Genomic DNA, 14,268 nt, shown 5'->3' on the forward strand with positions numbered 1-14,268 from the left:
GCATTTCGGGGCTGGACTGCCAGTCTAGGAGACTTCTCTTGTTTAAGTATGACTTTGGTGACCGTCTCTGACTTGACTCAGCCTCTGGCTGTTCTACCATTTGTCGTTTTACATCTGTCCTTTCTGTTATAAAATGTAAGAATTGCTTTGGGAATCCTAACATCTAGAATTGGGGGGAGTGCTCTCTGTTTGCAGAGGACTGTATGTATTTAAAGTGAATCTCAATTTGGGATTATTCTGTTTGTCAGATTTCCGTTGAATATTATATAAAGTTCTCTTAGCTTACAAATGGATGTGAATGTAACACTTGAGAGCAATAAGCCAAAGGTCTGGTTTGAGACACTTTCAACTGAGTTACTCATTATTATTTACCTTTGATTTGTTTTCCCCAATTCATATTCTCCTTATCTAATTTTTCTTTTTTTTTCTTTTTCAGTGATGATCATATTAAGTTTTTCTGCTTCCAAGTACTGGAACATCAAGTTAAATACAAGTACGGCTTTTCTCACTGAGATTTGTGGGGAGAGGCTAATTTTGAAATTAGTTTTTCCTTCTTTGGGGACATCATAACATAGGCTGTAAATTGACAATATGTGTCACATCCAGCTTTGAGATGTTTTGATTTATCCCAAGGTGTTTTAAAAATGCCAAATTCATTGGCTACATAAAAGAATCGAGTCAGTACACAGGGAAAAGTTAAATTCCAGTTTCTCTGGGAAAGAATGAAAAGATACGGCAACACCACGCCTGTATCACTGCATGACCACTCTCTGTTAAATTGAGTGGCAGTATGGGCACTTGCATTTAGAACCCCTGCCTTGTTGTTTAGTCACTCAGTCGTGTCCAGCTCTTTGCGACAGCGTGGACTTTAGCCCGCCAGGCTCCTCTGCCCACGGGATTTCCCAGGCAGAAACACTGGAGTGGGTTGCCATTGACTTTTCCAAAAACCCCTGCCTAATTTAAGCAGAAACAGTGAATTGCTGCCCCAGGGATCCTTAGTTTGCCTCCTAATTTATTCTGTAAATCACAGACCTGAGACCATAGCCTTGAGACCATTATTTTCATTTGAAAAATTGTGTAGCTGCCATTTTGTTTTAGCATAAACTGGACCGCAGATAAAACTTGATAAGATAAATTTTGATACCCCTCCAGCCACTCCCACCCCTGTCTTTAAAGTGGTAATGAGAATTATTACCAATTTATCATAGGGAATTTTAGGTGATTGCTATACAAATTTTCTATTTCAAATATAAGAGGCCATTACTTTTTAAAAACCACATACACTAAATATTACCATTATTGTTTTTCTTATGTATTTTGAACAGATATTCAGAACTAACTACTGTTCAACAACAACTAATTAGGGAGACGCTCGTATCTTGGCTTCAAGCTCAGGTAAAATAGTAGCTTTTACATTCAATACCTCAAATTGCCAGATATTTCAGTTTTTATTTTTGGAAGAGTTTGCAACTTCACCTCAAAAATGTCACTCATTTATCCTCCATTTGATCATGTAGCTTTTTTAGAAAGTGCTGGCTTTGAAGATAACAAGTGATAAAAACTTAGCAGTAACTTGAAATTATATCAGTAATTGAAGCTGTCATTCTTTCTATGACACATGGTGGAAACTTTTGGTTTTAAAATATAATTTTAACTACTAGACAAAAGTCAACTTTCACACTTAAGGTGAGCCCTCCTGGAACAGATTCTTCACAAAGAGCCCTTTTTAAAGGAGCCAATAGAGTTCTTTATTCACAGTATTTTTTTTTTTCACTAATTTTAGCTAATCTTAACATATTAAAGCAGTTGTGTAGCTAGAATATTTATTTATCTTACAGAGCAAGCAGCTAGAAGAAAAATCATTGAATTTGCTTTCTTCTTAGAAAAGGTTATAGAAACTACTAAAACTCTGCCCATGAAACTTTAATACTTTGGTAATTCTCAAGCATATTTGCTGCACAGCTGTTGTAGATCATGGTGCAGTTTAGTGGGATTTTGCCTGTTAATGATAAATAGGAGAACACTGTTTGAGTCTTTTCCATTTGCATTTAATTTTATGAACTGTATCTCTGTTTGTCAGATGCTGAATCCCCAACCAGAGAAGACCTTCATACGAAATAAAGCTGCCCAAGTCTTCGCCTTGCTTTTTGTTACAGAGTATCTCACTAAATGGCCCAAGTTTTTTTTTGACATTCTCTCAGTAGTGGACCTAAATCCAAGGGGAGTAGATCTGTACCTCCGAATTCTCATGGCTATTGATTCAGAGTTGGTGGATCGTGATGTGGTTCACACCTCAGAGGCAAGTAACATCTTATTAATAAGTTTTTAATTTAGATACTGCAAGAGATAATGGGTACATAATAAAAGGAACAAGAAGGAATTTTTGTTTTTGATAAAACTTTATTAGGAATACTTATAAATTTGCTCAACATTTTGAATTTTGTTTTACAAAGGAACTTAAATTGGGGTTTTTTTTCCCCAGGTATAGGGTGAAATTAGAGCATTTAGCTTTTTTTTTAACCAGACAGGAACTTCCTCTAGTGGAATAAACAAATCGATTTTTTTCCTATGAATTTGTAGAGAAATGTGGCCTATATTTAATATTACTTTTATAGTTGCTGACTGAGGAAAAAGCCTTGCTATGTACCAGTGCTGGGTTCTTCTGTATTCTCAGTTAGTCACATAGGCCATGACCTTAGTCTTTCTCTATTTCTTTATTACCCAATATAACTTTCTCCTTTTTCTTAAAGAACACAATGGAAATAGCTTAATTCAAATGTGTCTGACAATTTAAGGTTATTGTGTGTTAAATATGACATCTATAAAGAATATTGTTTACATTATTGCTGTTCTCTTAAATTGTATAATACTGAGAAATAACTTTTATCTCACGGTTAAAATTTCTAAGCAGTTTTTTTTATAGTTTGTGTTTAATAAATTATGTCTAAGTAAAATGGAAGGAAGAATTAGAATCACAGGTTATGATTTTAGGGCAGATAAATAGGAAGTACCGGCAGGGAATGTGTTAACAAGTCGGGAATGTAGTGTTGAGGAAATTACTATGTGCTACTATTATACGGATATCAAACATTAGCTTGGGAGGTAATCTGATTGTACATAGGGTATTTTTTTTTTTTTTAGGAGGCTCGTAGGAATACTCTCATAAAGGATACCATGAGGGAACAGTGCATTCCAAACCTGGTGGAATCATGGTACCAAATCCTACAAAATTATCAGTATACCAATTCAGAAGTGACATGCCAGTGCCTTGAAGTAGTTGGGGCTTATGTCTCTTGGATAGATTTATCCCTTATAGCCAATGATAGGTAAGTAAATCTGTATTTTAAGAATAGAAACCTGCAGAATATAGTGTGTAAAACTCATGAATTTGAAAATATTGTAAGAATTTTTGTTTCTCCATTGCCAGGTTTATAAATATGCTGCTAGGTCATATGTCAATAGAAGTTCTACGGGAAGAAGCCTGTGATTGTTTATTTGAAATTGTAAATAAAGGAATGGATCCTGTTGATAAAATGAAACTGGTAGAATCTTTATGTCAAGTGTTACAGTCTGCTGGATTTTTCAGCATTGACCGGGTCAGTAAATTTATGTATAATGTTTTGAAAATTGTTAGAACAAACTAGGATAGGCAGTAATTTAAATATACTTTCCTTTTTCTTTATTTATGTTTTTAAGCGTTAGAAACTTCCTTGGGCTTATAATAGTGAAACACTGTCCAGAAAGCCGTAATGTCATGTGTAACATTTTCCTTGACCGTGGATTATGTCAGACTTAAACTTGAAGATCTGGGATAGTACTTACTTTTGTGCTTTCTAATAGCCTCTCAGGTGATGCTGTGATACAGCTCTTCATGGACCACACTTTACGAAGCATGGCAGTGCATTTTGACCTAGACTCCATTATAAATGTTATATTTTCATCATATTCATTTGATCTATTAGAGTTTAGCTTCAGCAGAATTAGGGCTCAAGTGAGTGTGGTAAATTAATAATTTAGAAATTGAATTTGAAGGTTTTTACTTTTAATTTTACTTGTGACAGTGGTAAAGAATTACTAAGAAGTCTTTGTATTGTTGATATATCAGGAGTATACCTCTGGTATTTTCCTAACTGACAAAGTGTAGCCAGTTACACTGCTAATAATGGTCTTATTAAAAAACTTAAAATGGTGAAGCTAAAAAATCTTTCTGTAGGAGAACATCATAAGGATAATTAATGAAAATTAACCTGATCTTAAGTTCTAACACTAATGCTAATTAACTTTAGGCAGGTTATTTTAATAGCAGTTTTATTTCTTTGTGGTGTAGTTGAGTTTCAAATTAAATAGTGTCAGAAAGGACTGTTGTAAATTGTTGCACAAAGCATAATATGGCAGCATTAACTTTATTAGAAGGTATTTACTAAATTCATCAGTTTAGAGAGAAGGTTTTGAAACCACAGATCTCTTTTTTTAAACTTTTATAATTTGGCAATGTCTACATGACTATAATCATTAAAGATAGTTATTTTGAGAGTTAGTGGATAATAACAGTAGAATTCAGACTCTTAAAACTTCCCAGTCAAAATGGTAGTATTGTTAATGTCTAATGTTAGTTTAAAATTGACTCCTATAATTGGCACTTGATCCATTCTGAAATTTAGAGTTTTTCCTCTCAGGTAGTTGGTTTTAAATTGAGATCCGTATTGTTTGTAGGAGGAAGATGTTGACTTCCTGGCCAGGTTTTCTAAACTGGTCAATGGAATGGGACAGTCATTGATAGTTAGCTGGACAAAATTAATTAAAAATGGGGATATCAAGAATGCTCAGGAGGCACTGCAAGCTATTGAAACAAAGGTGGCGCTGATGTTGCAGCTCCTAATTCATGAGGATGATGACATCTCTTCTAACATTATTGGATTTTGTTACGATTATCTTCATATTTTGAAACAGGTAAGTCCTTATGTTAATCTTTGTTGTAGATAATATAGAAAAGCCATAGAGAATTGGAAAATACAAGAAAATGAAAATAAGATACTCAGTTCTACTCTAATGATATTTACTGTTAATTATGAGTATATTTTCATCTTTTTTCTTTCCTTTGAACTTCTTAGCTGGAAAACATAAATGGCCAGGTTCTAAAATTCACTAGACTAAAAAGCTTCAGAATTAGTTATAGGTTTAGGTTGTTTCTTTTATTTTTAATCTGTGTTTATTTCTTTTTGGCCTTGTATCATGTGGCATCTTAGTTCCCTGACTGGGGACTGAACCTGTACCCCTGCCTTGGGAGCATAGAATCTTAACTGGACTGCCAGGGAAGTCCCATGTGTTTGTTTTTAAATACAGTAGAAATTTTGTTAAAGATAGTTTATTTTTTTAATTACATATGCATCATTTCTTATGAAGTTTTTTTATAATTAAAAATTTCCCCCTAGAGAGTTGCTGCCAATAATAGAACTTAAAACGTAGAAGGTATGAATCTCATATATTATACATGTAGCCTTAAAGAATTAATAACTTTTCATTATGACATTAGGTGAGAGCTATGCCTACTTTATTTACATTAATTTAGTTGAATTGAGTCAAGCTTAAGATAATATTTTTCCAAACTGAGTTTAGCTTCTGTTATAACATGTTTCTGCATGCATACTTTAAGAAATTTTAGGCAATGTGAAAAGGTATGAAGAAAGTTAAAATCACTATTGGTAATCCCACTGTATCTCATAGTGGATTTCTAGGCTTTTATGGCCTTACTTAATTAAAAACAAGGTGAGACATACTTTGCTTTCTGTAATCTGCTGCTTTGCTGAGTACATTTATAAGTATCTTTAAAAATCAAGTTTATCTACATGTTTTTGCCTGTACACCAAGTTACTTACTAGAAATGAAATTGATAGATTTTAGATTAGGTACATTTCACATATAGAAAGGTACTATCAAACTGCCCTGCAGAAAAGCTATGTGCATGTTTGAAAAGATACTAACTGATTAGAAAAATATTTTGATAAGCAAGTATTACTTTAGGAAACCTAATAAATGATTGCTTTCTTTTCAACAGCTTACAGTGCTTTCAGATCGACAAAAAGCTAACGTAGAGGTAACTGACTTCTTTTTACTTCTTTTAAACCAATAGTAGACTCTGTATCTGCAGTCTGCCTTGAAATACAGCCTAACTTAAAATTACATGAATTTAGAGACTGACAAAAGATACTTTATTCTTAATTTTAGACAATCATGTTGGCCGTTATGAAAAAATTAACCTATGATGAAGAATATAATTTTGAAAATGAGGTAAGAATTTTGGATTGAGGAGAAAACAGTTTTAATTTTATTATGTACCCACATCAGATTAGTATTTGAAGTTTTGAGTATCTTAGAGTCCTTTAAGACAAGAAGTGTTTTAAAAATTAGTCTTGTTTATATTGATGACTTCTTAGATTAATGGAAACTTCATAATTCTTCATGTTTTTGTATTTTGTCCTCTAATTCTTTAAAATGACCCTTTTAAGGACACTTTGTAGCATTGAACTTTGTAAAACATTGACAGTATTGTTCGTGATCATATTTCACTTTATATTTAATAAGAGAGGAATTGAGGCCCAATTGGTGGACCTCAGATTGTAATTGTCTATGGGAGAGTGGGAATGAGGCACTTCACCGTCTCTGGATTTGTTCTGGTTAAAGTCCTCTCCAGGGTTGTCTGAGTCAGCTTTCCATCAGTCACAAGTGTCATGAGTGCTTTCTGGCAACTCAGTAATGTTCTGTTACCCACTTCAGACATCAGAAACTTTGAACTACACGAGGATACTGGTGATGATCACCAACACACTGTGCACTTGCAAAGTGCCAGGTTCATTACATATAGTATCGTTAATCATGTGATAGTATTACAGTTCTTAGAGTAGACAGTAAGATACAAAGAGTATACATAAGGTGCTAAGGTTCTCATAAAGCCCTATGTGAACCCATCGTGGCTTAGACTTTTGCTTTTGTTTTCCAAGCCTTCCATTATCTGGTGTTTGCCTAATCATCCCTCAGTCACTCTCTTCTGTTATAATGACTCTTGATTTTAACCTCCTCCCTGTGCTGTTTCTGGCTCTAGGCTTTCATAGTCTAGGTCTGGGAAATAATTATTTGTGAGCAGGAGGGGAAAGACTACTGCATTTTCCTACATAAATATTTATGAAAAAATAAAAGTGTATTAAATTTTTAAATATAAAAAACTAATGAGAACTGACAATTTTATGTGTCTTAAGGTCTTTTAAGTTTCTTAATGGAATTTTTAAAATACCATAGGGTGAAGATGAAGCCATGTTTGTAGAATATAGAAAACAACTGAAGTTATTGTTGGACAGGCTTGCTCAAGTTTCACCAGAGTTACTGCTGGCTTCTGTTCGCAGAGTGTTCAGTTCTACACTGCAGTAAGTTTGTTCGTCTCTTTCTAACAAGTCACCTCTTTCCTCTTCTCCCTGATGGTGGCCTACCATAAGTGAGTCACATGACTTACTTGTTTATGTTACTTACTAAGATCTTATGTGTATCTCCAAAACAATGCACTTGACTCCTTAATTTATCTTGATCCTTGAGGGGGAAATGCTGCTCTTCAGAACATAAACAATAAAATGGATTACATTGGTTATTTATACTTCTGTGATATGAATTATGTTCCCTGGCAGAATTAACAATTGCTGTGACTTTTTAATAATTAAAGAGGATTTTGTTGGTGTCTTTTTATCTGGTGCATCACTAGTTGTACAGAGGGTTTGTATTCAGATCTCAGTGATGTGTTATACCTTGGTAGGAATTGGCAGACTACACGGTTTATGGAAGTTGAAGTGGCAATAAGATTGTTGTATATGTTGGCAGAAGCTCTTCCAGTATCTCATGGTGCTCACTTCTCAGGTGATGTTTCAAAAGCTAGTGCTTTGCAGGATATGATGCGAACTGTAAGTATACTAATACAACTTATTCTGAACCTAATTTTCTGTTTTCATATAAGCTAATGTGAGTTTCTTAATTGTTAGAGTTTAATATACATTATTACAGGGACATTTTGATGTTGCAGTAAATGAAGACAGATTTCTTAACTTTTTCCTGCTCTAGCTGGTAACATCAGGAGTTAGCTCCTATCAGCATACATCTGTGACATTGGAGTTCTTCGAAACTGTTGTTAGATATGAAAAGTTTTTCACAGTTGAACCTCAGCACATTCCATGTGTACTAGTAAGTATACACTTTACACTCAGCTTTTGTTATTTTCCATATGTTTCAGCTAATGAACAGATAGTATTCTTTCTTTCTTTTATCACTTTTTTCCAGAGCTCTCAAAAACTCCCGAACATGCTAAAACTCCTCCATTTCTTTAAAATGGAGTTTGTGTCTAGTCAGTTATTTAAAACAAATATTCAAGGACCTATTTATGTGTAGCATAGGCTCACTTGCGTGTACCTGGTTCCTCTCTTCCAGAGCTAAAAAGTAAAATTCGATATGAACAAAAACATGTCATGACATTAGCAATAAAAGACGTTGAATAAGTACAGAAATAGTAAAAGTGTCTCTCTTTCTTTAGATGGCTTTCTTAGATCACAGGGGTCTGCGGCACTCTAGTGCTAAAGTCCGGAGCAGAACCGCTTACCTATTCTCCAGATTTGTTAAATCTCTTAAGTAAGTAAAACATTTTGGCTGTTATGTTTAATTCTTATTTTTAAGATTGTTAAGTAAGATGTAGCTTATTATCTAAGAGCCTCTGGTAGATTTAGTTCTTTCTGTTCTTAGGCTTTTAAAAAAAATGTTCCTTTTTGTATTGTGCTAAGATTTCTTTTCTTTCTCTTTAGCCAGGTACTTTGTTCATTATTAAACTGATTTGTTTGAATATTTTTATATGTAACACTTGTCATTACTAATGGCATTAGTTATTTTACAGTTTTATTGCTGTAGATAGTAAAACTATATGGTTTCTTTGAAATTCTAAAGATGATATTCCTTGGAAATACGTTTTTAACTTAATCTGTCATATTGTTTTTTGCTAGTACCATTTTTTTAGGTATGAAAGCTACTTTTTCTTAGGTTATAATATTGTAATTTAAAAAAAATTATAGCTAGTCTGAATGGTGACATGTGACTACCTTAGAACTGAACGTTTTTTTTAGTTCTGCCTTAAAGAGGAATTTGATATTTCAGCACTTCTCCAAGCACTATTATTTCTGTAATTGTGGTTTCCTTTTTGCCTTTATTCAGTAAACAAATGAATCCTTTCATTGAGGATATTCTGAATAGAATACAAGATTTATTAGAGCTTTCTCCACCTGTAAGTATCTTTCTTTCTAAATGAAAGTTGGGGTGGGGGGCATGTAGGGCTTAGATCTATTTACTAAAACTCTGTTGAGATATATAGTAAACAAACATAGTATTAGAAATAAAAGAGGAAAAAAGAAATAGAAGGGAATCAAAATTTGACTGATAAGATTTAGCAGTGTGAGATATGGTCTGCTCTCTGTACTATTAAATGCCAGTGAAGTATTTTTTGGAGAAGGAATATTCAGTTTCAAAATTCTTCTGTTTAGTACTGTGATCACACGAGCCATTCTCAGTAACTTATAGTAGACTGAAATTTTATTGTTAAACTTCTGGCTTGAGGTAAAAAGAATTTAAACACTGCTTGATCTGAATATCTCAGTTATTTATTTCACTAGAAAGATTTAAGTAATCTTTAAAAGATACCTTGTAAGCACATTTTGATATCTGTTTTTGTGTAAAATACTGGCAATCTCAGCAAACTACTGACATTGACTTTTTTTTTTTCATTTTGGTGAGAGTTATTAATGGAGCCACACTTGAAAAATGTTAAACATAAAATATTTTCTTTTTTAAAATAAGTATATGGGTTAATTTCATTGTGTGAAAGGTTACTAATGAATTATATGGTTAAATTTGCCTACATACTAAAGAAATCTATATTAAAAGATTTTTTCACAGAGCTGTATTTAGCCATGCCATATTTATGGATATTGGAAATTTTTTCTTTTCTCATTGCACATGGAAACAAGAACTTGTACTATACCTGTAACCTTTTTTTAGTGTGTAAAAAGACTTGATTCACAGTGGTTTTACTGAATATTGACTGCTTAGTAGGGGTATAAATACTGTGTATTTATCTAGCAACTTTAACTTTATGATCTCAACTCCTAGAGCAGTGATTGGTCCTAGTGTTACTTAATAAGTGTTTTAGTTACTTCTAAATAAGGACGTTCTCTTTTAAAAGATAAAAGATTCTTTTATGTATATATATACACACACACACATATATATAATATATACATATTTCATTGCATGAAAGGTTACTAATGAATTATATGGTTAAATTTGCCTACATACTAAAGAAATCTATATTAAAAGATTTTCACAGAGCCATATTTAGCCATGCCATATTTATGGATATTGGAAATTTTACATATATGTATATATTATATATATATAAATACATAATAAGGCCTCCACACAATTTATCTGTTTTAAGACTAGGCTTGTAAATAATTTCTTAACAGGGAGTTCTGGTGTTAGACGTAGAAGGGCCTCTGATATTTTCCCCTTCCCCCTGTCCTCTCAGATTGCATAAATGTGAAAAATAATAAAACTTACTGGGAGAAGGCAAGGGCAACCCACTCCAGTACTCTTGCCTGGAAAATCCCATGGATGGAGGAGCCTGGTAGGCTGCAGTCCATGGGGTCGCTAAAAGTCGGACACAACTGAGCGACTTCACTTTCACTTTTCACTTTTATGCATTGGAGAAGGAAACGGCAACCCACTCCAGTGTTCTTGCCTGGAGAATCCCAGGGACGGGGGAGCCTGGTGGGCTGCCGTCTATGGGGTCGCATAGAGTCGGACACGACTGAAGCGACTTAGCAGCAGCAGCAGCAGCAGTAAAATGGGTCAATGTATGGATGGATGTTTGCTTACACTTGAATAAGATCTTTTCTTTTTATTTCCAGTCTTATTTTCAAACGTGCAAAAGTAACAACTTGTGTATGTGTTTATTACATGGCATTTGTTGTTATTTAAATCTTAAACACTAAAATATTAATCTGTGTGGCATTTGTCTTAACCTTCAAAGCACTTTATATAACTGATTTTTAGCCTCCTAATAACAGATAAATTTTATAAAAGTAAAACAAGTTAGAAAACTATTACATTACACGACCATTTATGAAGTCGTCTCAATAGACCCCTCATCTTTTGACCTCTAATTCAGTTTATTTACAAGTACTCAATCTTCTTTTTATTAATGAGTTGATGTGATAGATTGCATCTTCTCTCCCTCTTTTACTTTTAAATGGGAGGAACTGAACAAAGAAAAACTTAAATAAGACTAAATTTCATTTTAGGAGAATGGTTACCAGTCTTTGTTGAGCAGCGACGATCAATTATTTATCTATGAGACAGCTGGAGTGCTAATTGTTAATAGTGAGTATCCAGCAGAGCGGAAGCAGGCATTAATGAGGAATCTGTTGACTCCACTCATGGAGAAGTTTAAAATTCTGTTGGAAAAATTGATGCTGGCACAGGACGAAGAAAGACAGGCATCTCTAGCAGACTGTCTCAACCATGCTGTTGGATTTGCTAGGTGAGTGTGATTGGTGAAAATTGGCATTTAAATTGGCGAAGTGATTTTCTCAGTATATACAGAATCATTTACTTAGATTTTTCTAGAATTGGGCATGTGTGTCATGTTTCCGAAACTGGATTGTCCAGAGAATTGTGTAAACATTTCTTTTCTAAATTCATTAAATTAGGAGATTTAGCTGAAGAAGGGAATAGATCTCATAACATTCTGGATTTCTGACTTGACATCTTTTTAAATCCTTAACTTCTCTGATTTCTCTGGTTTAAGTTGATAATGTATTTAAGGAGATTTGCTTAAGTATATATACCAATGACATCAAGGGATCTGTTATGGAATCTTAAAGAGAAGGTGCTGAGGCTTCTTATTAGTTGTTGCATTGTGTCCCAACCACCCAAGCTGTTGTTTCTGTCTCTACACATACTTCTTTATTGGTAAAGAATAACAGTATGAAAGTTACTGTGATTTTTAATTAGAAGCACTTAGAGAAATTGCTCTATAGAAGACTTCCATGCAAAAGCTTATGTTAGAGATATTGTATAAATAACTCAATTCTAAGATTGTTTTCTAATGTAAATTGGTGGTTTACAGTTTGTGTAGTATAGCCTATTCATAGTAAATATATATTTTTTCCTCTTTACTGCATATATTGTCAGCAGGATTTTAGCAAAATATTTAGGTGGGCTCACATTTGAGAGATTGTATCAATTACATTTCATTCATTTAACTTGGGCCCTTTCTGGAATGGTAACTGGAAGCAACCATTAACTGAAAGTGGACATAACTGTGACATGGAAAATAAAGAATTGGCTGCTTTGTTTTGTCAGTTTTATAATTTGTTGTGCATTGTTGTTTATTACTCCATAAACCACTTGAAGAATAAACTTAAAACCAGTTACCTGATCATTGTTTCTGTAGTCGAACCAGCAAAGCTTTCAGCAACAAGCAGACTGTGAAGCAATGTGGCTGTTCCGAAGTTTACCTGGACTGCTTACAGACATTCTTGCCAGCTCTCAGTTGTCCCTTACAAAAAGATATTCTCAGGAGTGGAGTCCGCACTTTCCTTCATCGCATGATTATTTGCCTAGAGGAAGAAGTCCTTCCCTTCATTCCATCTGCTTCAGAACACATGCTCAAAGATTGTGAAGCAAAAGACCTCCAGGAATTCATTCCTCTTATCAACCAGATTACAGCCAAATTTAAGGTACCATACACCTTCTGAGGTCAGAGAATTTCCTGACTTTAAGATCTCCTGACTTTTGTATTTCTCTTTAGATATATTTTAGCATTTGACTTTTTTTTTAAGTATGAGTTATCTGAGGGCATGGATCATACATATTTTTATCATCCCAATGTCTACAATACTCCCTGACACTCAGGGCCTGATCAATAGATATTTAATAAGAATAGATCTTTTCTGTTCTATGCCGCAGAAGAATACTATTAGTTTGGTGTTTTAGAAAAGCAAATGAAACAGCATTGGATACTAAATGTCTAACAAATAAGTTAAAAGCACTGTAATTTGGGTATCCAAGTAGTTTAAAAGTAATTCAATGTCAGTTTTATGTATAAGGAAATTTAAGCAAAGCATAAGCTGGCTAATGAAATGTGGCTAACACTTAACATAGTGTTTTCTATGTTCAAAATCTGTCCTGAGCATTTTCTTATACATTCATTTGAATTTTGTAACAACCCTGGAAGTTAAGTATTGTTCTTTTATAGATGAAGAAACTGAGACACTTAACTGAGAAGTTAAGGAATTTGCTTAAGGCCATGTAAAGCCTTCACAGAGTTCAATTGTATAAATTCTTTTTTAATTTAGCAGTGAAAGTGAAAATCACTCAGTCGTGTCTGACTCTTTGCTACCCATGGAATTCTCTAGGCCAGAATACTGGAGTGGGTAGCCTTTCCCTTCTCCAGGGGATCTTCCCAACCCAGGGAGAGAACCCAGGTCTTGCGCATTGCAGGCGGAGTCTTTACCAGCTGAGCCCCCACAAGGGAAGCCTAAGAATACTGGAGTGGGTAGCCTATCCCTTCTCCAGCGGATCTTCCCAACCCAGGAATCAAACCGGGGTCTCCTGCATTGGAGGTGGATTCTTCACCAACTGAGCTATCAGGGAAGTCCTAATTTAGCAGTAGAATTCATTTATTGAGAATTTAAATTTGACAATATTCCATGACAATATTTGTTTGTGGAATATGTTTGATTCCATGTTACTTGAACCTTAATCTTGAATTGTAGGAAATGGTTTGAACTTAATGATTTTTGAGGCTTTCAATACTGTATATGCTATATAGATTTTTGTCTTAATATTGATATTTGCTAGCTGAATTATATAAATATGTATCCTAAATACAGAAATTCTGGAAAAAGGCTTTATGTAAAACATGTTTTTCCTAAATTTTAAATTAGTAATTTTCTTATTTCTCAGATAGTAATAGTTGTTTCCTCTCTTCAGATACAGGTATCCCCATTTTTACAACAAATGTTCATGCCTCTTCTTCATGCAATTTTTGAAGTTTTGCTCCGACCAGCAGAAGAAAATGACCAATCTGCTGCTTTAGAGAAGCAGATGTTGCGAAGGAGTTACTTTGCTTTCCTGCAAACAGTCACAGGCAGTGGAATGAGTGAAGTCATAGCAAATCAAGGTGGG

At 34.0% G+C, this 14,268-nt stretch overlaps 1 protein-coding gene across 2 annotated transcripts in view; it reads left to right on the forward strand.

Moving 5' to 3' along the window:
- The window catches only part of XPOT (exportin for tRNA), a 57,021-nt gene that overhangs the window by 25,710 nt on the left and 17,043 nt on the right, over window positions 1-14,268 (forward strand). For both annotated transcript variants that reach the window (XM_006073571.4, XM_006073570.4), the window contains exons 4-19: window positions 437-493; window positions 1,326-1,395; window positions 2,081-2,299; window positions 3,142-3,326; window positions 3,428-3,596; window positions 4,714-4,950; window positions 6,056-6,094; window positions 6,226-6,288; window positions 7,294-7,418; window positions 7,799-7,943; window positions 8,101-8,220; window positions 8,567-8,661; window positions 9,235-9,304; window positions 11,379-11,617; window positions 12,533-12,818; window positions 14,074-14,263. In XM_006073571.4, coding sequence (XP_006073633.1) covers window positions 437-493; window positions 1,326-1,395; window positions 2,081-2,299; window positions 3,142-3,326; window positions 3,428-3,596; window positions 4,714-4,950; window positions 6,056-6,094; window positions 6,226-6,288; window positions 7,294-7,418; window positions 7,799-7,943; window positions 8,101-8,220; window positions 8,567-8,661; window positions 9,235-9,304; window positions 11,379-11,617; window positions 12,533-12,818; window positions 14,074-14,263 — 2,309 coding nt within the window. The remainder of the gene's footprint in view (window positions 1-436; window positions 494-1,325; window positions 1,396-2,080; window positions 2,300-3,141; window positions 3,327-3,427; window positions 3,597-4,713; window positions 4,951-6,055; window positions 6,095-6,225; window positions 6,289-7,293; window positions 7,419-7,798; window positions 7,944-8,100; window positions 8,221-8,566; window positions 8,662-9,234; window positions 9,305-11,378; window positions 11,618-12,532; window positions 12,819-14,073; window positions 14,264-14,268) is intronic.

Source organism: Bubalus bubalis, chromosome 4 (genome assembly GCF_019923935.1).
Source record: "Bubalus bubalis isolate 160015118507 breed Murrah chromosome 4, NDDB_SH_1, whole genome shotgun sequence".
In the NCBI taxonomy this organism is placed as follows: Eukaryota; Metazoa; Chordata; class Mammalia; order Artiodactyla; family Bovidae; genus Bubalus; species Bubalus bubalis.